Source organism: Thermobia domestica, chromosome 9, assembly GCF_964235325.1.
Source record: "Thermobia domestica chromosome 9, izTheDome1.hap1.1, whole genome shotgun sequence".
Taxonomy (NCBI): domain Eukaryota; kingdom Metazoa; phylum Arthropoda; class Insecta; order Zygentoma; family Lepismatidae; genus Thermobia; species Thermobia domestica.
Window position 1 is genome coordinate 4,497,004 of NC_137462.1, and position 27,920 is coordinate 4,524,923.

Genomic DNA, 27,920 nt, shown 5'->3' on the forward strand with positions numbered 1-27,920 from the left:
TGTATCAGAAAATGGAACACCCTTACAGGTAAATAACCAAAGAAAGAAAAAAAAAGTTTATTACGTGGGTGATTCAGAAAGTAATGCCTCCAAGCCCACTACTTGGTCAATAGTATTCCAAGCATTCTGAAGTATTTATCACTAATGCACTGATGTTTAAGCTACAAGATGTCATTTGTTTCACCTTCCTATCTCTTCTCGTTCCAGAGCAATGGAGCTATCCATGGCATCTAGTGGTGAGATCCGGTGGAAACAGCGGTTGTCATCGAATTTCTGATTTCGGACATTTGTGTGCCCAGGAACATTCATCGCAGGCGTATGCACCATTACAACCCAGAAATGAAGCGTCAGTCGGTGGAGTACCGTTACACGTCCCATTCTCCGCCAATAAAATTCAAAATTTTCCCATCTGTTGGCAAAGCGTTGTTGACATCCTGCCTTTAGTCTGGGTCTTGCGCCCTGCAACTTTTGGCTCTTCTCCAAACTGAAGGATCACCTTAGGGGCAAACGCTACAGTTGTGACGCGGAGGTGGAAACAGTAGTTCGGCCAGCACCACCACAATTTTTCGCCAACGGCATGAAAAACCTTGTTTCACTTTGGTGCAAGTGTGTTGTCCGTAATGGGTACTATTTTGAAAAATGATGCCACCATTTGTAGCTGACATTGCAAGCTTTCGATTGATACCTGTATCGGTGCTACCTGTTAAACACAAATAAAGGTATCACCTTGAAGGCACTACTTTCTTAATCACCCTCGTGCGATTTGGAAAGTAAAAATGAAACATTTGACGGCAGCAGTATATATATATATATATATATATATATATATATATATATATATATATATATATATATATATATATATATATTGGAAGTAATTATTTATGCAGCGTCCAATATTTAGCAAGTACGTGACCCAAGTATTCCAATGCCCACCCGCTAGAATGAAGCGTCTTTGAAGGCAACGGAGGCACACATCTAGTTCTCCATATAATTTGGTTCTAATGTGGTTACCCATGGACAAGAAAAAGTGACAGTCATTTGGAGATATGCCTGGATCCTCCAAGCTCATCCGCGCCATGTGAGGACAAGCATTGTCCTGAAGATAAAAAAAAAAAAAAACACTAACCAGTGGAGGCTCCGTTCGCTGGAGTACATCAGCTGGGCATGGTAAAAACCCGCGTTCATTCAACTATACCAGCCGGGATCAGGATTTGAGTATGTATCATTATTAGGTAAATGTTATTTGCTATTTGATAATGACTGGTAAGTAATTCATCTTAATAACGCTCTTATTTTACACTTCGCCTAAATACGCATATAATAACATCAGGAGGGCCGGATTTAGGGGGTGTGCAAAGGTGTACGTGAACCCCCCTTCTTTGTTGTAAATATACACTACCTAAAGTGAGAAGCTAGCAGTGAGTTTTGCAAAATCAATAGTTTAAGTAATTTTCTGAATGTTGAAGGAAAAGAATTCATCGAGAGCAGACACTTAGCATTTCCAAAGGAATTCCTCATTTACATCACAGATGCCTAAAGGCATTTTAAAAACTCAAATTTAATTCAAATCCACTGGTAGTTATTGGTGCCCCCCCCCCCCTCCCCAGATTCCTGGACCCGGCCCTGAATATCAGCGACGTTATTTAGTCGATTCTGAAGCTTAGAACCTTCAGGAATCTGAAACGTAAAATAAACTTCCGTACTATCATTGTGTTTTAGAGCATGTAAATTTCTCAAGTAGAGACATAAGTTCTATCTCTGTAGTATAAGCCTTGAAATCTCTCTGTATTTGTCTGGAATATTTGTTCTCGATTGTACACAGTAATCGACTGTACACAGTAATAATTTTTATTCTTCATCTTAGCAATGTTAGGTTTTGCTTCTTTTTCAAACAGCTAGTTGTGCTTTATGAAGGAAAGAAACAAAGCCATCAGAAAAAGGTTGTCACCAAGTCTTCGTTAGTAACAAGTTACGATTCAACGCTGTAAACGTAGCGTAACAAGAATTCTGCACGAACTCCACACAACAAGCTGAGAGAAAATGCCATGATTATTCTGTGGCTACCAGCTTTAGAAGAGCGTGAAGTAAATAATAACAACAATAACTTTTAGAGTCGCAGTGGCGAGTACTAGAATATAGATCAAACCTCCAAACAACTAGTTACGACTTGAAACTTATTATTAAACCAGCAAGAAATGAATTTCTATTTAGCAAATAGCACACTGAAGAAATTATCTCTGCTTATGTTTAAATGCCATGTTCACTTACGATTTTTTTTTTTTTTTAAATTTCTTAAAGCTAGACTACAACTTCAACGAATTACACTACTTCCGGTTTCTTATATTACCATGTTATTCCATTGGTACTAATTCTATGCTACATCGTATGCTACAGCTGCGACAAAATTTTAATTTTCTACATCACCTCATCAATGTAATGGAATTCTGCAGATGCGTAGATGTAGCTCGTTCCTGTAACATGTGTTTGTTCCGTAAAACGCAAATTTTGCATTACGCTGAAAAAGAAACGACACGAAATGATGTCCCTGATATTCTTGTGTTTCTTTACTCACACAAGTCTCGCTACTATGTTTCAATGGCTAGAAAAAAACATCTATTTTGGATGCTGAAAAGTTTCGTATCCAATCAAGAAATATCCCTTACGAAACTGACAATACTGTGTTACAGTTCTAGATAACATCATTGGAAACAAAAACTGATTTTTTTTTTTTTTTTAGTTTAACGTTCCACGTTTATGTCCTTGAGGCTAAGGAAGCGATGAATATGCAAATGAATGATAGAAAAATTGGTGGAATGAGAAAGTGTGAGGAAACGAGAGTACCGCGAAAAAAAACACAAAAGCATGATCTTATATATAAAAGAGAACGTACAAAATCCTTTGTTACCTCATCACGCTAATACGGCTGAACCAATTTCTTTTATTTTTGGGGGGTTATTAGGATTTGGACCCTAGATGGTTTTTATCATATCACTTTAATTTTTAATTACCAGTGTCTTGAGATAATTGACCATTCAAGTGTCCATAACGTACAAATCCTTTGTTAGTTATTCATCATAGGTAAAAATAAACGTATTTATATACAACCCACATGATCGTGTCACTCGGCGGGTTAACATAAATGACAGGCGCTATAATGTTAACATTCTTCTATGGTTTTTATCATATCACTTGAAAGCGAAAAAGTAAAAATTATCTAAGTAACAAAGTTTATTGCGTTCCAGGGTGACCGCAGCGAAGCGGGGTGAACGCTGCTAGTAATACATAAAATATAATCACACACTAATCATATTCATAAACTAAATAAACCTACTGTTTTTCTTAATTTTTTTGTCTATTTTTACTATGTATGTACTACATAAGTATGTTTCTCAGATCAGAATCGGTTGGTTTTGCGTATTTTAAATGTTAACGTTGCATAAATTGTGAAGTTAAACGTAGGAAAATAGTATTTCACAATATTACGTACACTATTTCGTTGTGAAAGCTGGTATTAGATGGCAATAAATGAGAAAAATATTTCTTTGAAACACAAACAAATTTTTGTCATGTGCAAAAGCATTTTTTTTTTTTTTTTTTTTTTTTTTTTTTGTCTTACATCCCACAATTATGTACCGTACGCTAAGGGAGATGGATGGTTAATGAAACGGAGTGATTATTACAAACAAAAAGAAAAACTAATAGTGTGACCATATGGAAGGAAGTGGGGAAAAACACCACAAAACTCACGGACACGAATTTGTCCACCACAAACTCGCATCACCTGGGATCGAAGAAGTAGTCCTAGAACCAGAGGTGAGGGATCTACCACTGAACCACCACGCTCTCCCACCCCGAAGCATATTTTGTTTCGAAAATATTTGCAATACAAAAAGTAATTCAAACTATAAACGGGATGTAAAAATTGTGTATTCTAAGTCTTCAGTGCAAAAAGTGAACGCTTATTAATATAACTTTCCCTAATGAATGTATGGAAAATTTTACTCAGTACGAAAGATATAACTACATCATTATTATAAATATAACAGTCTCCAGGTAGTTTATTTTATTTATTTATTTTTTTAATCACCAGTTCCAGTGTGACTCAAACAACTTATCGTTATGTAGGCCAATAATTACAAAGTGTTCATGCATCACATGACCAACCAATCCGAAAGTTGTCCCACTAGCTGACCTTCAGGTCATACCACATCGTAACCCTTACAAGATGGAAAAGAGTTGACATCAGACGGCCGTTCATTCACTGCGTCATCTGCCTCAAAAGACCAAAAAAACAAGTATTTGTTTCGCCAAAAATCAAGTTTTTAGCTCTTCTGGTTCTCGAGATTCAAGTGAATATTACTACATAAACTAAACGTCATAACTAGCATAATTTGTGCCAAAGGTAAATATGTACAATATAGTAATGTCAACAGACCGACTAACAAGGATTTATGGAAAAATAACTTTTGAAACTAAGTTCTATCTGACGAGTCTGTTATCTTATTTTTCTTATGAATTCCACAAATACAGTATAACAAAAGAACTGTAAACAAACTTTTATATGGAGTAATCTGAAGTATGGAACAAACAGAATCTGTCCTCGATTACGAGTAAACTGTGGTACTGCGAGTTCCAATAGGATATGACCAGGAAAGTTAACACGCTACTGTTAGTTAGCAAATCACACAAGGTTTAGGCTCATGATGAGCAGGACTGTACAAATCCTCAGTATATACGTGGAGATATCAAAAGGCTCGTGCAACCGTATAGAAGGGACAAAATACGAACCCCCTCAGACACGCAATGTACAATTAGGCCCTTGCATGTTAACCATGTAAATTCTGGAATCGTTAAAATAAATTTTTGTTTTTGCAGGTCAATCACTGAAAGCGTGATGATTGACAAGGTTGAGGCACGAAGCGACATTAAGTTCTGCCATCCTGAGGAGAAATAAGCAAAGAAGATCCACGAACAGTTGAAAGCAGTTTATGGGGATGAAAGTTTATCCTATGAGATGGTATCCAAGTGGAAACAGCATTTCCAAACTGGACCATGACCACCGCGGACGCCTCTAGATCTGCAGGACCATTTTTCACTGACGATACCCCCTTGACGGAGAAAGTTGATATAATAACGGACAACAGAAACATCACCACTGAAACTGTTACATGTATAAGAGGTATGGGTCTGCCTGGAATATCATTCAGAACCAGCTGCATTTTCAGAAAGTGTCAGGTCAGCACGGTGGGTGCCACGACTCCTTACATCTTTCTAGAAAAGAAATCGCGAGGACGCTGCAAAAGAAATCTTCCATAGCTGTCACGTAAATGAAGAGGACTTTTTCCGCAAACCAGTGACAGTGGATTTAAGTTGAGTTTATCTTTATGACCCATACAAAGGAAATGAGTAAACAATGGAAACAACCCTCCTCCCGGCCCCTAAAAAGAGACCAGTGCAGAAATCTGCCGCCAAGTTGACGCTTTCCGTTTTTTCTGGGACTGTAAAGGATTCATCATGACAGACTACCTGCTACAACAAGCGCAAACTATTACTAATACCTATTATTCCCATCTTCTGACTAAATTATGAGAAGAACTGAAGAAGAAACGTCGTGAATTAGTCACAAAAGAGGTACTGCTGTTGGCAAACAATACATCAGCTCATGCATCCATGATGGTGGCAGTGGAATTAGGATATGAAATATTGCCCCACCCCCTATACTCACTGGACCAAGCACCAAGTGACATATTTCTCTTCCCAGAAACGAAACTTTCAATTACAGGATGCCATTTTGACAGTAGGGGTGGCGTTATTTCTGAGGCTGAACTGCGATTTCAAAGCCAAACTGCAGACCGTTCCAAGACGGGCTTACGAAAAGTAACAAAAATATGCCGCTATGCACGGTGGCTACGTAGAGAAAGACTAATACTATCATGGTGTCAGAGTTCTCCAATGTAGATTTCTTGTAGGTAATTAAACGAACTTTTTGATAATTCCTCGTAAGAGATGCACGCCAAACGCCACAAATTTCTATAAAATCAGAGAAGATCGAGAGAAAAAAAAAATGTGAAAATTTCTATACATATTAGTACAGGCACCAGATGCTACATCATTTAACAGAAGGAAGACTGATGTTCGAAAAATTCTTCTCCCACATTAAGGAGTCAATTTTTCTTCAAGGAAATTATGTTCTGTCATGAGATGACTTTTTGTTACCACGAGGCAAACAGAATTTCAGGTAGTGATTAAACATGAACCGTGGTTAGTGCTTCAGTGACAGAACTCCCAGAATTTCACAACGAGATGTGGTTTAAGGGACGAGTATATTGTTGGTCTACTCTTCTTATAATCGACAATCTGCGCAGAAAATTACTTCCGCATGTTGGGGGCCACGGTAGCTCAGTGGTAGAGGATTCACCTCTGGTGTCCTTGGTTCGATCGCAGCTCGCACCGAGTGAGCCTTGTGGTGGGCAAACACCGTGTGCGTGGATTTTCTCGGGGCTCTCCCGTTTCTTCCCACTTTCTTTATTGTACCTCTTCACTCATTTCTCATCATCACCTTCTCCTTTAGCCTAGCCGGCATTGAGTGGGACGTAAAACTTAGATTTCAGTTCATTTCCGCATGTTGAATGATAAAGCGGAACTAATACGTGATCCGATTAATAGTCATCCAGAATGACTTGTGTAAGATGCAAAATCACCTTATTTCTTAACTGGGATGGGTTTTGATATTTATTTAGTGAAATTATGATGAATGTTGAGTCTTGATGTGGTGAGGAACTTTCAAACCTGCCGCTAATACTGGATTCGAAGCATTTACTCGACTTTGTACCCAGTAGGAGTCACCTGGAACTATACGTACAAAGAGTAGAAGGACTAGCTACATAGATCTTGGTAATAAACATATACATAATAACAAGTATATTCGACCGGCACATTATGCAGTAAAACCATACTTTTAGAACTGGATTTTTTGAAACGCTATTGTTAATAAAAGAATACGTGTGATTTGAAAGTTTTCCAGCTACAACAATCCAGAAAATTTCCATGTCTCATTATACCATTAGCTTAATAAATAGATCTAACCATGTCAAAATAAGTTTTAAAAAAGACAAGTACGCGTTCATTTGGTAAATTACCCATGATGTTTATTAAATTTAACTGAAATGATAAAAGAAAAAAATTCTAAGTAGCAATTGTCAACAGACAATAAAATCAACGTGTCAGAAGAAAAACTGTGGCTTCTTTCAGAATTCTTTCCTCTTGGAATGCTCATTAAGGTAAGAATATCGTGAGCGAAGACAGTTAAGCATTGCTACAAAACACATCATCATCATATCAAACCTACGAAGAAAGATACGCCACGGTTACTCAGAATTACTTGTAAAAATACAATGCTATGGATAATTCATTTAAAGCATAATCCGTTGCGGGACGTACAGTGATGAAAGAAAATTTTGAAATTGAAGAAAATTTATTTCCACATAAGAAAACCCGGTTAAGACATTTGGAAGCTTAATCCTTCTAAAATAATCTATCCATAAAATAAAATATCCTTCTAAATGCACAAGGATAGTACATATACAGAGTCAATAAATAACGCACAGTGCCTCTAGCGGAAAAATAAAAATAATAATGAATCATCATACAATTAATGTAGGTGATAGACGCAACAATCCTCTTTCCAAATCTGCAACCAGAATTTGACAACGGTTGGTGACCGTGTTATTTTCTAAGTCCGGAGAAATTTCAGCTACAATAGTCTATTGAAAACTTCAATCTTTATTACGAAAACGAAACTCTGGATAGAAGCACAATAAAAAAAGATGAATTGATCGCTTTTAGACTCATGATTTTGTTATCAGTAATAAAGAGATACCAAGCAAACGTTCCTCTGCAGCAGCAGACCAACATTTGATTGGTATAGAGGAAATGGTCAAGAATAACCGGACAATAACGACTTATCAACTGATACATGGATTGTCAATCTCGAAAAGAAGACAGAGGTAAAATGCAGACAGTCCTTTCAGATCTTGGAGATCGAAAATTGAGCTCAAAATGGGTACCAAAGATTCCAACCAAACCCCGGACACTGCGTACCAGATGCGGGCACAAACTGCAAGATACCTGTATGAGTGAACTGATACAGGATGCCTCAGCTAGCTTACAGTTTCGACTTTTCTCTCTCAGACTTCTACCTGTTTTGTAGATTGAAGAATTTTCTACGTGTTTCGAAGGCAAAACATAGCATTTTACCACGGTGGCTTCGAGTTGGAAAGAACGCTGCACCAAATGGAAATTTTGGACCATTCACTCATATATTAAAGAAAATGACTCATATACACAAATTTCATTGCTTATGTTTTCTAACAAGGAACGGACACGATTTTCTGTATACTAACAGGGTTACGAGTCTTCGTCCCGGCGAAATTAAAATACCGCTAATTTTACAGTAATTATGCGATATCTTCAAATAGATAAAAGATAATTGAAATGTGGAACAAGAGCGCCCTAGACAATATTATTTTACATGAGAAACCGTTATCACGACTCACTTATCTGCTTTCGATTTCGAGCCATTTTGAAAATCGGCATTTATTTTCGCGTTTCTAAACAGTTGAAAACGGAAAGCCACTAGGGGACTTGTGATAACGGTACCTCACGCAAAATAATATTGTCTAGGGCGCTGTTGTTTCATATTTCAATTATCTTTTATCTATTTGAAGATATCGCATAATTACTGTAAAATTAGCGGTATTTTAATTTCGCCGGGATGAAGACTCTTAATGGGACCCAAGGACTTACTCCGATGTCCACGGCACCTAATTGTTTGCGCATGAACATATCTTTGTTATGTTTATCGAATAAACTTGGTTTGATTCGGATATCCGGATGACACGTTCATGTCCGTTCCTTGTAACTAACAAATTTTGTCATTAGTATACCGTGGGAAATTCAAGAGCAAAATGGGAATTTCTGCTTCTCCAGATGGGATTTTAAAGCGTTTCAGGTTGGCATCACTGGGACCTAGTGAAATCTTCGAAGAAAAAGAAGGGGAAAAAAACTAGCTGCTATTTGGAACAAAATTAGGGACAACTACAAGAAACAAACCTGATAAACGTTAATTGCAGCCTATAATTATCATATAGATTTGCTAAAAAATCAATGTTTTGTCTGCAATTTAAAACATGTCTGTACGTGTGAAAGGGACTTTCAATTATTCTTCAAACAAAACCGACGTCTTTGTTCTACCACCTCACCCAAGCTGACTTCATACTATTTTTAGCTCTTTTGTCGTTTTTACGTGACCCATAGAAAGACCTTTTTTACGCGTAACTGAACATTATATGAGTCATTGCAACAAACAGTTTTTCTTTTCGTTTATTTTTTATTTACTCTTTCTTCTGAAACAACTACAATGAAACGCAATACGACAAAAGTCGATGACGTCAGAGCATCTCTATATCTCAATTGATATTACCACTCTCGACTTCTATCGTAGCCGTAAGGTTCGCACACTCGCCTTCAGTCAACGAGACCCGGGTTGATCCCCAGTGGGAGCTCATGTCATTTGGTTTCTTGGTTGCTTCGTTTCCAACACCAAGACTATTATAAAGATGTGTGCCAACATTTTAAGGTGGAATCTGAACCCAGGTCTCCTTTTCAAATAGTTTGGAATCCACGTTAGTTATACATAGAATCTGAAACTTTCTTAATTAGAATGAAAATGAAATGAAATCTGAGTTTTACGTTCCATGATTATGCCGGCTAGGCTAAAGGAGACGGTGATGATGAGAAATGAATGAAATGGTGGAGTGAAGAAAGTGGGAGAATCCCGAGAAAACCCACGCACAGAGTGTCTGTCCATCACAAAGTTCACGTGGCGCGAGCTGGGATCGGACCACGGACCCCACGCACCAGAGGTGAATGCTCTACCACTGAGCTACCGCGGCCCCCTTAATTACACAGAAAGGACTGTGAAACGTGTCCAATATGTGGAAATCCATGGCTCCCACAAAATATTTAACATATACAAGTAGTCAACTTAGGAATAATCTAACTTAGCCTGAGATATCTAACTATTCTCCCGCCATAAAAGCAATACCTGACCTTAAATAGATTTACTCAATGTCTCTAAACTCCAAACACACTTCCATGAAAGTTACTGGTTTTCTTAAAATAAAATAAATAAATAAATAAACTGATTTTTTATACGGAGTTTCAATGTTATCTGATTTAAATATTTCAATCATTGTTTTGTCCATTTCTTGGACCCTCCTCCCACCATTGGTACAACCGAAAAAATAGTATGGAACTATATCTCCATAGTTTCACACAAATGTAACTTAATTGTATTGTACGGTAACCAATAAATAAATAAACTAAAATGCAAAACGTACAGCTTGACTGCTGTGTTTACGTGTGGAAGTGGAAGTCCGAATTTATCAGCTCGGGTTTTGTGTCTTTCTCTCACAATTGTATGACTGCACAATGTCATTTCGAACTCTTTATCCTTCCTGCGCACAACGGCCAATAAAATTAAAACATAAACACATCAGAATTTTAATGTAATGAAGTTTGTAATAGCAAACTATGAAGTTTTTCGAAGCAATGACTGATGAAACGGAATAAATTCCTGGAAGATTGATTAAGAAGCTTGTATATCTTAGTTTCCATGATCACTACACAATATACTCTTGACCAGTTATAAACTTTAATCAGTTAACATGCCTTCATGCTGATATTCAACGACCATTAGTGCAATTTCAACACGAACGAAAAAAAAAAATGGCAATAAAATTAACTTACTCTCTTTCATTGTGTACGTTATGAATTTACAGAAGATTGAAAGCAGAACGTACCCAGTCCCAATGTAGCCTGTTTATTGTTCCATCGAAATAAAAGTTCCAGCTTCTCATTGCAGAAATTTTCTGTTGTTTGGCTGCTCGCGTGTCCTTCCTAGTTTTCATTACCATTAACAGCTTCCTCCTCCGATCCGTTCCAACGCCAGGTGATTAGAAGAAGAGCATTGTCTTGAAGCAGGCAGCCGTTCACAAATGCCACATAAAAATCAATCATTCAAACACATCTACAAAGCACCAGTGACAATGAACGAATCGAGTGGCTTCAGTGCGAGAGAACAATGTTCAGACACAGCGTTAGGATAAACATAAAAGCAGCAGTTCACTCAAAATACCAGCTACAAGAATTTCTAATACAGGCAGGGCCGTCATTTCAGACTTCGCTTGGGAGGGGCAACATCACCACCGACATAAGACTTTCACGTTTTATACTAGGATATTAGTAGCCAATTATTAAAGTATATGTATTCCTCAAACTCTTGGGGGGGGGGGCAATTGTGCCCTCCTGCCCCCCTAAATGACGCCCCTGAATACAGGGTATTCTTCCTAGACTTACTCGGACAGAAGATACAGGTCGAAGGAAGATAGTAAAGGGAAACAGAGAACATTATGAAAAACAACTATCGTTGTCATCTATCGCAGTGCTATTCAACCTTTTTTTTCTCGCGTACCCCTAGACACAATTCGAAATCCAATTGTGTACCCCTGAAGCTGTTTAAAAGAAATCGAAATGAACTTATTAAACATAATACACATGTTATATTGGTTAAAAAGGGGGAAAAAATAGAGACCCAACAAAAGGACAATCAGTGTGCCAATCAAAAGACTATTTACAGGCGGATAAAGTGCACATCCGAAAAAATTAACATTGGAAATTTCAAAACATATGGGAGACATCCAGTTCTACTAAGGGGGATTTTCCCCTCATTCTATCTGATAATTCGCACACTGAGAACAGTGCTAAAAATTCAAGAACCAAAGTAACTTTAGAAATAATACGTTAATAAGATGACTAAGCTGAGTTTCCGGGATGCCAACTCCTTGATTCTTACTTGAATCTTAAAGTGTGCGAGAATCAGAGCCGATATTTGATTCGAGAAATTAACGTGTTTCGTTTTTTTCATGTTAATGCACAGAAATTCTGATTGATATTTGATTTTTAGCTTAGCTTCCCTTTTAGCAGCGAGGCTATATGAGACGTGGACCTACTGATTAACGTGGAATCCGAACCACATGAGCTCCCACCGGGAGTCGAACCCGGGTCTCACACGCCAAAGGCGCGTACGCTAACCGCTTAGCCACGGAGGAGCTCGCACAGAAATTCTGTTCACACACATACGTTGATGGAAATGGAAGAAGTTGTGAAATAGCACTGTCACTAATGAGAATGTATGCAATAAATGTTAACCGATTACTTGGAAATATTAGACGCGCGTCACTTCGTCTCGAAAATCATCCATTGGAAAGAAAAACAAAATTCCTCTATGATCATTCAATAAATATTGGAAGTATGCTTATTTTTAGGCTTAAGTACCTCCATAAACATCCTCGCGTACCCCCTGTTGAATAGCACTGTCCTATCGCACACGAACCTGGTTGCAGAATAAACCAGTCCTCGCATCTGAAGTAATCATTTCACCACTAAGCCACCACGCTCCCCAGGAGCTCACAACATCTGAATACTACCCAACTGTAGGTCAACACCTTATACAAGAAGCGATAAAGTTCAAACATACTCAGCCTGAACGAATAACATGTATAGGATTTCCTTTTCGGTGGAGTTCAGTCCTAGGAATACCTTCCAACAATTGCGACGCATCTATAAAAGTAATTTCTCTTGTATCATTATTATCACCATGGTATTAAACCTTCGCGGTGATGAATAAAAGTTACCGTAGCTTGGAGTGTAGTATCCCTTTCAGCACCGAGGCTATATCAGACATTGATCTAACCTACAGTTTAATGTGAAATCCTAACATGAGCCTACAGTTTAATGTGAAATCCTCTTTGCGTCGACTTCGCGTCTGATTCCCTTCAGAGTTCATGTGTTAAGATGTACGTGCATGTCTCAAATAGCTTCGTGGCTGAAAAGGAACGCCAAACTTCAATATAATTAATGATTTCCCACCGGAAATCGAACCGGGGACTCCATGAAGTGTATTTTATCTCACAAAGAGTGAAAGTTTGCAGAAGTCCTCAAGAAAGTAAAACTAGCTATAAGGAGATTGTTTTCTATGTTTCATATGCCAGCTACATGAAGATTAAAAGAAAGAAAAAAATCCAATTTCTGTAACTATCCCCCCTCCTCCAAAACTTCTGGAAAACACTCCATCACAAACAAAAAATCAAATGAAAGCTGTAAGTGTTACGTCCCACGATTATGCCAGCCAGGCTAAAGAAGGTGATGGTGATGAGAAATGAATGAAATGGTGGAAGAAAGTGGGAGAAAACGGAAAACCCACGCACACGGTATTTGTCCACCACAAAGTCACTTGGCGTAGGGCAAACCAGAGATCCTGCCCACCAGAGGTGAACACTCTACCACTGAGCTACCGTGGCCCCAATAAGCTGAACAGTACGGCCACTAGGAGAGTGTATATCGGGCTGGGCGGACAGATACTCAAGTCATCTTTTCGATAGGTACGGGCCATGAAACATGCCATGACGCCGAAGTCTTGAATTCAATACTTTTCTCTAACATTTTTTTTTTCCTATCGTCTTTGGAAAAATATCGTATTTGAAAAAAATAAATAAAAGTAAAATGCCAGCACCTAAGTACCTTTAAGTACACGCATAATTTACCATCATGATTCAAACTCTCTCTTATTTAATTTCAAGCGAATATCTTTGGAAAAGTGTAACGACTGTCCCTGAACATGACATAATAATAGCTGAAACAAGAAACGATAATTTTAGGAGCAAAAATGTGGCCAGCATCGTCCAGACTCAGGGGCAACCAACGTTGGTTTAAACAGGGGAAACAAAGTACCGGTAACACAGAGAAATAAAAAAAAAAAAAAAATAAGAAAATATTGAAATATAGTACACTGAAAACAACAAAACGTTAAGCGAAAATTGAAATAAGGTACGGAGGGAAGGAATAAACAATGCTAACTAATGTTGAAATTTTGTTCACCTTTGAAGAGGCACCGGTTCGGCTGTCAACGAAATCGGTTATCGGTTTTCTTCAAAACCGTTTCAGTTTCTTTTTTAATTTGTTCTACTTCTGATCAAAATAGTGTTTCGTTGTTCTCCGGAAACCGATTCCGTTTCCACAGAAATAATTTTGTGTGTTTTCTAAAAGTTTTCACCGAAACCAATTTCGGTGAAAAACGGAAATGTCGGTTTTTCGGTTGTTCTAGAAGCCGGTTTCCGTTTTTTAAAATAAAAACCGGTTTCGAACATCCCTAATTTAAACATCGCATGTGTTTTGTTCGCATTCCCCAATATAGTATCTGAGGCAATACGTAGGCCTACTATGCCCCTACGACAAAAAAAAAAAAAAAAAAAGTCAAAATTCAAAAACGATCAGCAACGTCTTCAATTACGTGTTATTCCGTTTCAATGGATAACATTCCCATGACAACTGAAAACCTTCCAAGACATTCTTTTGTATTACATATACCGACTATATAAACAGAGCTCCCTAGTAGCTAAGCAGTTGATGCACGCGCCTTTGGCGTCGGAAACTCAGGTTCGATTCACAGCGGGAGCTCATGTCGTTCGGATTCCACGTTAAGATGTAGGTCCACGTCTCCTATAGCCTCGCTGCTGAAAGGAACGAATAAAATAAAATCACAACTATATAAACAAAATTAAGAATGGGGACACTTTAAACAAAACTAACGTTACTAAATATTTAGTTGAAGATACATGAACAATCATTTATCGGCTAAAGAATAAATATAGCCATGAAAAATTAACAGAATCACTAGAGAACAATTTGACTCTGTCAATACGTTGTCTTGTCTCAGTAAGAAGTCATATTTGAGGAGTATTAATTGAGAATACACGTGAATATTTGACTAATGAAGTTGATTAGTTCTTGTAATATTGCATTCTTAATTCTAATTATCATCTAACCCCTCATCATCCCTAATCTCTAATTTCCATTTTTCTTAATCTTATGTGCAGGGTTGGCAAAAAACATGGTTTTTATTGAAAAAAAAAAAGGAAAAACTTTTTTTTTTAGTTTAAACCAGTTTTTTTTTTGTTTGTTTGTTTTTGTTTTTGTTTAAATAATTTGCTCCACGTATTCATATCATATATGGACAGAAATAAGTTTGTTTCGCCTTAGTGTTATTATGCAACAACCGGGTTATGCTGGAAGGGGTCTCATGAGTTTAAAGCGAGATCCAAACCGCTTCTCGACTTACATCCGAGAGAAACTGTCCTCCATTCGAACTCGAAACCGGGATTAATTGGGCACAAATGCGATACGTCTGCCGACTCACTCACGAAGGACTCCTGATAAACATACATTGTACTGATCTTTACGTAGGCCTACTTGTTAATATAATTGTCAAGAGTCGTTTCACAAGGACAAAAAAGATAAATAGTTGAACAAGTGAAACCATTATACAGATTTACATATGGACAATTTCAAAATACTGCAGAGTACAGAAGAACTAATTTAGTCCAAGTTAGTTCACTAAGACTTTTATTAGTCCAAGTTAAAGAAATACGACGACTTAATTGACGTATCAGTACGAAAAGTGAATAAAGATACGAATTATTTGAGTCCACTTTCACCCATTTATACATAAATACATACCAAAGATACTTCTGATTTCAATAAATGCCTCTCGTGCGGTTTGTATGACCTTCCCCCCCCCCCCCAAAAAAAAGTACGGCATTTCGATGTATTTTATCAATAGTAAACATTATTAGAACGAAACAATATTTAGAATTTTTGTTTGATTGCAACTGCATAATAGTAATAATAATAAACTATTAAAAAAATCAAATAAGAAACATTCATAAAATTATACAAAAAACAAAAGTTACTCTTGTAGTATAATCACTTTCAGTACTGAATGGGGAATTTAGGTCTGAATATAATACGAATAATGTACGGGAGTGAAACGTGATAACCCACATATGTGTGTTCATCAAGATTTTACAGACGCTTACAGTTTTAGGAGCATTTTTCGTCTTTTTGGTTTAAATCAGCCAACCCTGCTTATGTGTATTTCTTTGTACTATGAAAGTCCACATCGTTGGCTCACCATACTTCTAGATAACTGACGGGAGAAGACTGCAGGCTAATTAGCACTTTCCACGACATTTGAACATTTGGTGCAGATTAAGAATAGGTGAACTAATACAAAATAATTAGAGACTGTTTTTTACCTTGAAATTTGATATTTTATAAGCAACGTTGCATCCCTCGCCACAGGTTTACTGTAGAAGGACATTTAGAATTTTCCATGGGTAAAGGCGGGTATCTGGTGTACATTAAGAACAGATGTACCAATACAAAATCATTGAAATATATCTAGGCTTCTATACAAAATCGACTCTTGATTCCTTCACAAACGGTGATTTATAAGATGCATTGTATTTCTCATAGCTTCAGGAGACTACTACACGCTTACTTCAAGTTTACTTCAGAAGAGAATCATTATTACAGCCACAAATACGGCGTTTTGTAGGCAAATCTCGAGACACTATATCATTAGTCCATGTAATATCATTTTGCATATACCTTCTAGTTTATCTATTTTATGATCTGAATTTTCTTCACTAAAATTAAAAAAAAAAAAAAAAAGAAAGAAAAAAAACATGAGCAGGGTCTCCACTTATTGGCGTGCACGAATTCCTTCACTTTTCTAAGTTTTCGTAGTCACGATTTACAAATTTCTAGTTCTATATATGATGTAAAAAGAAAAAAAAAATCTTTTGATACATAAAGAGTGAAAAAAATGCATGACTAGACAAGGACTCAAACCCGGACCTTCGGCATACCGTGCCAATGCATTCGAGTTCCGGTCCAGTGATGCACTATTTTACTCTTTGTGTATTATTGAATTCGGACCTATAGATGAATCAGTGCAAAAAATCGCTTACTTACTCCATTTGTTAATATAATTATATTTTTTCCCGACCTACTACGCATGTACACTCATGTCCAAAATGATTGTCACATATCTATAACTGTTTACTTATAAGAATAAAATTCGATAATGGTTTTGCAGGGTACTTTTAATACTGATAGTATGTGTATAATAGGGAAATGTATATTTGTGGTAAATTTCATAGGAAAAGAATTATAAATACGAAAATTAGAATGAGTAAAACAAAATGTTGCTAAATGGACAAGAAAATTTTTTTTCGTTTTATTGTTCTTTTGACATGAAATTTTCCACATATATTTCTTTGCCGATTATACACATACTAACATTATAAGAAATACCGGGCGAATTCGTTATTAAATTATATTCCTACAACAACATATTTATAGACATGCGACAATAATTTTGGACATGAGTGTACACGTATATTGTTTCAGTGTAGACAGAGAACTACTACAAAACAAACTCATTTATTTTATATAAAACATCTACTTTTGAGAAATACAAATCCGTACGTTAAATTCCCTGACTTTCCCAGGCTTTTCACGAGTAAGCTGAATCCCCTGATTTTTAGAGTGTTATCAAGCATGTGGGAACTCTGATACGATATATGGTTTATTTCTTCAATCCTCTACACTGTATATTTATCAGCACTGAATGTTAGACTAGAGGGTCTTAGTTAAACCAGGAATAACATCTTCATGGAAGAAAACCATTAATAAAACGAGTACAACTTCTGTTGAGTTGATGGACTATTTAGCTAGTCCAAATGTCTACATGTAACTTAGTCACTTGTACGTTGGAACAACACTGACGACAACTTACATCAAAATGCAATATGAACATACCATATTCTGTAGTCCAGTCATAAAAAACAATAATAAACTATTGACCCAACAAAACAAAGTCTCGTACCACACCACTCTTGCAGTTGAATTTTCATTAACAACTAACCGGGCATTTTTTGTGTTTTACTAATACTTAGAATCAGGAAGTGGATGGAACAATGTACCCCAGTGTTTCCTAGAACTGCAAGCATTATACTTACTTATACTAAACATTAATATTCTTAGTTTCTGAATATTTTATCTGTAATTCAATGTTAACTATGAAATTAATATCTTAAAAAAAAAAAAAAAAAAAAAAAAAAAAAAAAAAAAAAAAAAAGTAATCCTATGAAGTTGAGGCGCACTCATAATTTGCCATCAGAGAACTGTTAAGAATTTTGTCAACGTTTCAACTTTCAGAATCATTGTACCACAAACTGCAAAATGATGTTTTCATAAAAAAAAAAAAAAAAAAAAAATCATATTATTGACTTATGTGGAAAAAGGCCACAGAATAACTGAATGAAACAGTTTTCAGCCAAAACCATCAGCGATGCAGTTATTGAGGTAAGTTTTCAACATAACATGTTAAGGTTCTCACGTTGTTTACGGAACTATATATCACACAAAAAGTAAAAGTTTTTACATATCTTGTGTTGATTTAATGTTATTTAAGAAGCAAAAGTTCACTGTAGGGACTCGCCACTATGATTCGTGGTGATGTAAATGAAAAATTATTAATTTTCATAAATGACTCCATCCATCACGACTCTGGAACTCACAATAAGAACAACTAAAACTCTTTTGACCACCACAGTATACACACTTATTTATTAAAACTAAAATACAGTGTAACGGTTTCAATAACTTAACGCTATCTTCATCAGACAATAATATCAGAGTAAGTTAGTATCTGATGAAGGTAACGTTAGGTGTCGAAACGATTACAGTATATTTTAGTTTTAATAAACAAGTGTATATACTCTGGTCAGAAAAATTTGTTATTTTCGTAAAAAAAAAAAAAAAAAAAAAAAAAAAGTGAATTCACAATTTTATCTGTCAAAAGACAATTCTTCCTCTCAGGATATTTCCTCATCAAAAAAAGCGAAATAATTAGGAAAAATAATATTAAATCAATGCAAGGCTGTAAAAATGTTTACTTTTTACGATAAGCTTTATATGATGAATAAAATTCATTTCATTGAAACGAAAATTTCATTCAATTGAAAACTGATTTCAACATCTACGATACGTTTTCAACACTTACTATTTTTCATATTGTTACAGTATTGTACTTTGGAAAAGATCAATGCATGCTATTAAAAAAGATAACAATTTTACGTAACGCCAGTAGTTCACAAACAGGCTTTATTATATATATGTCCACGCAACTCCAACATGTTTTATTCCTTTCGTTCTACCACACTTCTAACTCTTACTCCTAGTCCACTACCTATAATACATCAGTGAGTTCTGAACTCATAAATGTTTATCACACTATGCATTTATCAGTTGCATTAGATCCTCTACAAATAGAAGTAACTTGGTACCACAGTTGAAAAGAATCAGAAGTTTAAAATTCAATTAACTTGTATTTCTTTAAACAGAATAAAATTTGAATGTTGTTCTTTCCAAATTTTGTATATTCACAGTATGTATTCACAGAATAAATAAAAACGTAAAATCCGCATTGAAAAATATTTTGACTAATCTTGCTGATAGTAGTATACATGATTTATGTGCATGTGGTGTTTGTATGCCCCTACTAATTGTTAAAATGGTGCAAGTAAAGAATAGTTCGATATATTTAGAAAATCTGCTTTTACTTTTCTTGCATTAAATAATTCCCTAACACCTTCGGGGCCGTTATTAATCTGGAACTTGCCCAAATAGTTGCGTACAAAACGATAATATGGGTGCAAACGTATGTGCCCTGGAAATCATTACATTCTATCCGATTACGACAAGAAATCATATCCCTTGTAGTGCCTTAGAGAAACTGTTTCCTAGAAGTCACATTCACTTTACGAGGATTCTCCCATACGGGTATAAATACGCGTCGGGACATATGCTATAGAAATGGGCGCAAAAACCAAAAACTTGTTCTAGGAGACCACTAAATGTGAGAATTCTATCCAACTGAGTCAGGGCAGGAGGCCAGCTAATGGGACCGCGTGGGGATGCGTCCCGAAAGAGCAGGAGCGTTAATGACAGAGAGCATGAATATAACATACTGCAACAAACACTTGATATTACAGTCACTCATTTTAATCCTACTGCAGGCCTTGACACTAGTAACACAAAATACTGGTTTCCTATATCGTGCAGAGATGCTCCGACAGTGGAAATTAATATACTAGCTAATACTCTTTTATATGCACTTACTGACTTTAATGGTAAAACTACCAATTTTATGGTGGACTATTCTCAACAAGTACTGTTAACATTATGAAGGCAATGATAGGTATAAATATTAACTTGAGAATTTACTATACACTAAAATCGGCTAGGCTTGCGAAGAAAGTCTGATACAGATATAGACGGTTAAGTCCAGCAGGTAGAAAAAAATAACAGTCCCGCTATCATGTTCTTGGTTTGTCAAGTCTCTGCATTAAAAGTCTTGGATACGAAAATATAAATAACACCAAAAGGCATTCATTGCCTCGTGAAATTGATCTACAATCCTTGGGAAGGGTTCAAGAATTTTTTTCTTGAGCCATTCTGTTATCCGTACGCCATATAAAGATTACAATAAAAAATCGGAGTACAAAGGATGATTTTATAAGTAGCACTATACCCTTTTGTGATGGTTCTACAATACTCGTCTACACAAGTAAGTGAAGGAGAGTTAGTAGCCAGGTTGATTACTTTCTTTATACAACTCAATGGATGCGGACCAGTGCTCTTTTTAGAGTAAGCTAACCTAACCCACATTCGATGTAGAAGGAACAAAATACTAAAAGTTTGCTGGCGCACCTACAAAATTAATTGACATATTTTTCTAAAAGATTTATTGTAATCTATTAAATTTCAAATGTCTGCAGAAAGGAAAGAAATGGTTATATGGTAATTATTTGCAATATATGGAAATCTGAACAAATTCAATACATAAGTTTCGCATTCATCTGCTTACATATTTTCGATCCCTTGTTTTGAACTACTACCTATCAAAACACAATTTAACATTTCTATTATCGTCAAAATGCTTTATATCCACTCGAGATTCTTGTTTAAGCATCTTGAACCATGTTCCTCTGAAGTGTAAATTTGAAATCTTGAGTGGTGGTTCAAGCCTTCTTTGACGGTATACAAGTCGCTCTGACTTCCCCTCAAGAGCTGACATTGGTTAAATCCATCTTGAACACTAATAATAAATAGTTACGCTACTAGCTGTCGCTACCTGTGTTATGACTTGTCTGTATAACAAAGGTCTTCAAAAAATTAAATAAATACGGTATGAAGTTTGCGATCGTTGGTAAGTACAGTTTTTTTTAAGATACAATTAGTTTCAATCTACTGAGTTTCATTTTCAAAATTCCAGTATATTCAGTATATCTAACAACAAAATTTCTGTACCTAATACAATGATTTTCTTTAAAGTTCTTTAGGAATAATCACACTCTTGATGATTTCAGGTTTGTAATTGTTTTACCATCAAAAGAATATTTTATTTTTTTAATAAATTTAATTAGCCTTGATTTTTTTGAAACACAAGGATTTTTTAACATTTTTAAAGGGGTTCCCAACTCCCCTCACAGCCCTCCACTCCACCCACTGCTTTAAATATCTAATTACAAAATGTATACAACTCTTGCTTTGGAAAAAAATTACGATCTCAATGGATCCAAAATTGTTTCTAAGACTACTAAAACAATTACAAAAAAGTACTGTTGACAAATTACCAGTTTCATGATTTTCCCAGTATGTGGATCAAAATTCCACTAATTTCCAGTATCAGTAGACACCTTGTTTTTAATTAATAATGATTATAACCTGTACTGCAGAACGGGCCGAAGACTAAGACAGACAGAACAACTAGTGTAGGATAAAAAGCAATTTCGTGCTCTCTCCTTTTCTTTATCGTAGCCAAATGCACTGGTTTTCATCTGCTTCCTTTAATATGGCTCTGTAGCTTGGTAAATGTTTAGCAGAGGGGTCCAGAAGTATGTAAAACACGCAAAATTTACGGGAGAAATGGAAGATGCAAGTACTTAGACCTAACATAACCTAATCAAACTTAACCCAGCCTAAAATAATAATAATAACAATAGAAATAAGCGAAATTCTATCACTCTTTCGAAAATTATGCTGGAACCCTACACTAACATACTCTAACCAAACCTAACCTAATGTGAACAGAAACTGCCGAAATTGTATTTTTTTTTTTTGAAAAAAAAAATAGCTGGACCCCTTCTACTAAATATTGTCCAAACAAACTACAAGTACACTATATTGCTACCCCAGAAGTTTAGCATCTCTCTTCAGCACTAAAGCTATATGCGACGTATGCCTATACAGTTCAAGGTGGAATCCGAATTACCGTAATGCGTTCAAATAATATTCTTCCACCTAGTTTTAAAAAGGAACCATATGTACCAAAGGCGCACGTACTCGCCACTCGCAGACCAGCGGGGTAGGATAAAAAGAATTTCTACTATCTATAACCAGTTTGATTTGTCGTAACGAGAAAGTTCCTTTGTAAATAATATGAACTTTAATGAATTGGAAGATGATTTCGACCGATATCATTACACAAAAGTTGAAGTACCCACTGCAAAATATTTAATACGCTACGGTACTACAAACTGTTTAGGTACGCAAAATCTAAGCACATTGTGAAAGAGGTACAAATAAATTAACTTATAAGTATAGCTCTATTACTGAAATCTGGACGCAATATATCATAACTTGCTTTCAGTATTGTATTCTTCTGATTTTCTACCTGGGAATAACTTGCCAATGTTAAATAAAATAAACTGTAAATAATTTACTAGTAGCTATCTATCATTGTGTAACAGTCCAAAGGATAACATTAATACACTTTCTATTACGTGAAGTTACGTTGAAAAGTATGGTTTATTTAAACTGAATTTTAACAGTAAAATATTTCTCTACTTTAATATGAAACCACGGTATCTGTAATGTTTGTAGTTTACATAAAATGGCAAATTTTTACTTTGACTCCAACTGTGACTTCTGTTAAGAATTATACTATAAGTACAAGGGCCACAATGTTACTATACGATGTTAAGAATTATACTATAAGTACAAGGGCCACAATGTTACTATACGAAGTTAAGAATTATACTATAAGTACAAGGGCCACAATGTTACTAAACCTATAAGAACCGATTAAAGTCACAGTTGGAGTCAAAGTAAAGACTTGCCCATAAAATTAACAAGGTGGTGTATTTCAAAGGAAATTTTTAGTTAAAAATGCTTAAAACTTTCCTTACGAAAATGTTAAGAACACAGTTCCTGTACAGTGCAAGGGCAGTGACAAAGCCATATTTGACATTTGTACCTGAATAATAAACACAAGTGTACACATTCACAAACCATATCCGAAACAAATAATTTCACAATCATATTAAACAGATGTATCCTTCCTTAACGTTAAATAAAAATCCGTTAAATTCAGTGATACACGAAGTATGAAAAGATACTTAATTTTCACTTTCAATGGAAATGTTTACCATTTCCGCAGTAGAAATCATGCATTATTACTTTACGGTAAAATTTTGTTTCTTCTCATCCACCACACAAGAAAATGGCAAGTGTGTCCATATTGTTTCAGAAATAAATTTATAATGCAATTTCCCTCCTCAAGCAATTTGACAAAGAAGTTGGTTTATGTTATCAGTAAACAATAACATTGACGTAAACATAAGTAATGTTGGTGTAACGGTCTGCTTCACTAAATCGCACTGAAAAAATCGATTACATGATGTTACAATTTAATGGTGAGTAATATTTTTTAGGGCACATTAAAGGTAAAATCTAATACTACACATCTGCAAGCTATATTACACTTTTTCAGCCACCAAGCATCGACTAATTGTAAAATCGACTTACCGAGCTCGGTGGTGAACTGCTGGTACTAGGTGATCGTTGTACAGTCACAAGCGCCATAACCTGTCCACCTTAAAGCAAATAGAACACCATAAATATACAATTCTAATGAATGATTCCTAAATTTTCTTCAGTCTCCTAGGTTAGCAAAATACATCACTTGACAGCAAACTTAACAGAATTTCACGACCTTTGCTACCACCCATCTTCTACACTCTTTTACAGTGCACTTACTGAGCATGCGCACCAGACAGGTGATGCTATGAAAAATAAAGGAGTCAATGTCGCTTGACGACATGTAAACAGAAGTCAATGACAAACGGTGATTAAATTTTCATTTCACTGAAAATGTCTGTAACAATGAAATAAAAGCAGATAATCAAATATTGAAGCATAGACACATTAAAATAGAAGGATTATTGATAACTGACAATCTGCATACTCACTGAGTATTATTACAGTGAACATGACTCATTTTATTATCACACTTCACGTCCGGTTTTCAATTATACAATAAACCGGAAGAAAAGTCATACTTTGAGTTTTGTTTGAGTTTTTCCAAAGGACAACAGCATCTTATCTCTATTTGTAAAAGAGTTCTCTACAACAATGTTTATTATAAAACAAAAGCATGTTTATCAATCTGTGAGCAATTCATATGCAAACTGCAAAACATTTCCGAGTTACGAGGTTGCATAAAGATCTAGGCAAAAATGGAATATACAGTATTTATATATTACTGATTACAGTGACCAGACGTACTGATTTTCGCAGTATAATACTGTTTTTGAAAGAGCTGTCCTGCGTTTTGTAAGACGCCTAGAGAATCGAGAAATGTCCTTTAAAAAAAAGTCCTGAGAAATGTTCTGTGTTAACTTATTACCAATATTTTAATGTTCAATGAACTTAAATTCGTTACTGAATTATCTATATCTGTATGACTGGTATTTGCGAATTTTTCAATTTTGAGCTCTTCATTCGATATAGCATCAAAAACTATCTCAAAGAAGTGATTAAATTTTTCGCATCATTCTTATTGTTCCCGAGAGGTTGGTCAAAAAAGTTCCGATTTCGGGAGATTTAAGGAGCCATAACTCGGGAACCGTAAGTCATAGAGAGATTATATTAGTGTTGATGAATACACTAGCGTGCGCAGAATATTGGGAATGTGGGTGCCAGGTCTAAAGTACTACCATATGGAATGTCGTCCTCCCCCCTCCTTTCCCTAAGAAAAGATAGCGTCATTGAACCCGACGCTGCATCGGCGACGCACGGCACACATGCAGACGGGAAATAATTTACACGTAATCTCTTCTCAGTTTGTAATAATTCTACATAAAAAAAAGTTTGTATAATGGGGGTGCCAAGGCACCCATGGCACCCACGTTGCGCACGCCTATGAATGAATACCAGTACTAGTTATTGATTGAATAATTATTGAGTCAATAACTAATGATGCAATAATTATTGAGTCAATAACCAATGATGCAATAATTATTGAGTCAATAACTAATGATGCAATAATTATTGAGTCAATAACTAATGATGCAATAATTATTGAGTCAATAACTAATGATGCAATAATTATTGAGTCAATAGCTATGATGCAATAATTATTGAGTCAATAGCTATGATGCAATAATTATTGAGTCAATAACTAATGATGCAATAATTATTGAATCAATAACTAATGATGCAATAATTATTGAGTCAATAACTAATGATTAGTATTGAATCAATGTCACATAAATTGCAATAATTATTGAATCAATAACTAATGATGCAATAATTATTGAGTCAAAAACTAATGATTAGTATTGAATCAATGTCACATAAATTTCGGAAAAAAATATTTTTAAGTTCGTTCTAGCAATGCTCTTCGAGTTCCCCTACAGAGGGCGTAACCCCCTTCGGGTAGTAGCTAGCGTCGGCTAGCTGGGCAAAAAAAAAACTCTTCGAGCATTCTCAAGTGGTTCATTCTTTATTCACAACATTTTGAATCGGAGGAACTCTTTTGATGAACCGTTGTTGTGTCTGTGTGTGTGTGTGTGTGTGTGTGTGTGTGTGTGTGTTTTAACAAAGGATCTTATAAAATAGAGGATCTGCCCTTACAACAAAATCCTGAAGCAATACGTCACAGTTTCGCCACCCCTACTCTGCCCACTCCGCCCAATAGGTTCGGAATGTTTTGAGCCAACAATCATGGCGGAAACGAAAGTAGACAATCAGATGATGGTAGAAACGAGAGTAGCCAATCAGACGTGTCGATGCTCGGTTGCTTTTTGGCTTCACCGATTTAATATGATGAAGATACATATGGGCAGATCCTCTATTTATAACGTCCTTGGTTTAAATGGCATTGCTATAGGGATAATGGTAGAGCTTAAATACCACATTAATCACCATAAAGACATATTCTTTGTCAAACCAACACCAGTAAATTTAATTTTTTGATTAAATGAAACACAGATGTTTAATGCATAATCGGGTATTAATAAATGCTTAGTGGATATTCAGGAAGTGTAATGTGTTTAGTGTGCTGTAATGACTTGTGTATGCAATAAACATTTTTCTCACTAACTTATGCTACAGATCTTATTTCTTAGTTGAACCTGAAAACGGTTTTAATACTCCTCAAAAGATTGGGAAAGAAGAAGAATCATGAACTATTGCTTTACAGTACATTGTTTGTACTGATTGTTGAGCGATCGGTAAGGTAGGAAAGATTTCTACTCCAAGTTACGACGGCGATGCTAACCAAGTAAAGTACAAATTCCCTTGTACGAGTCTAAACCATTTTGTCATTCATCAAAGGATTTGGAGTCAGTCGTTCTTTCAGACAAGATGTTCCGGGGGGCACACTTAGTATTTTTTGGGGGACACTGCTGGTACTATTTTATTTACTATTATATTATATACGTATTATTTTTGTCTCCTCCGGGGGCACTGTCAGAACTCCGGGGGGCAGTGCCCCCCCAAAAAAAACATGTCTGGAAGAAACACTGTTTGGAGTTGTGTTGAATTCCTTCAACACGTTTGTTTGGTACTTTTAAACAAAAATGAATGATTAACTTACGGTTAACATTAAATTATATAAGGAAATCTGTATTGCCAACGCAGTAAACTATCATATACTATTATATTTTTGTCCTGCTTTTCGCTTGCCAGAATCTGGTCACCCTATTATATATTATTAGTTCATGTTATAAACGCAAAACTAATAACGCTAATTCCCTATACCCTGGCTAATACTTGTCGCTAGCTGCCTTCTACCGGACGTAAAGAGATGCTGCTTGCATGCGGGCAATTTACCGACGGGCCGAAGGCTTGGGAACAACAACAAATAACAATAATAATAATAATAATAATAATAATAATAATAATAATAATAATAATAATAATAATAATAATAATAATAATATGGAAGATTTAGAGCCTACTTTGCAGCATGATAATTTAAATCTAAAGCTCGCCTGCAGCTAGAGGCGTCGTTGTGGGGATGCAAGGGTTGTGACTGACAGGCTTTCTTCAAAAAAAAATTGTCCAAAGGTAGTGATGCCAACCGGTGGGGAAAATTCCATTTTGCAAAGTATTTTGACGTTAATTATTCGGAATTGGATAAAGGGAATTTTTGTAGAAATTGGAAATACATGTGGGATTTTTCGCTATATGTATAATACACTCCAACAAAATTCTTTACGAGCGGGAAGTGCACACAATGAGTCATCAATAAGCCTGCTACTGTTGTTAAGTTATAATCATTCATTCAATGATAAATTCATTCATAAATCATCAATTCCATGAGCGTTTCAGGTTGACATCTCTGCCGAAGGGGGAAATCAAAATGTGACTAGGTTGCAATGGTAGGTGTTAAGGGTTAAAGGACATGCCATGCACAAAACTGAGAAGTAATTGCAATGTAATTTATCTTAGCGCCACAGGAAGGAAGGGGGCAATGATTTTCTAATTCCAGGAAGAAATTGTTGGACAAATAACTCTTTTCCAGCAGGGTCAACATTGAAAATATAATTTTATTTTCAACTTAATTAAGAAATTTGGTTTAACAAAATTATTTTATATAT

General features: G+C 35.7%; 1 protein-coding gene across 1 annotated transcript in view; it reads right to left on the bottom strand.

Moving 5' to 3' along the window:
• The window catches only part of ssh (Protein phosphatase Slingshot), a 334,909-nt gene extending 310,817 nt beyond the window's left edge, over positions 1–24,092 (bottom strand). The window contains exon 1 of the mRNA XM_081770478.1: positions 23,842–24,092. Within this exon, the coding sequence (XP_081626604.1) occupies positions 23,842–23,898 (57 nt within the window). The 5' untranslated portion in view covers positions 23,899–24,092. The remainder of the gene's footprint in view (positions 1–23,841) is intronic.
• Positions 24,093–27,920: the final 3,828 nt, after the last annotated feature.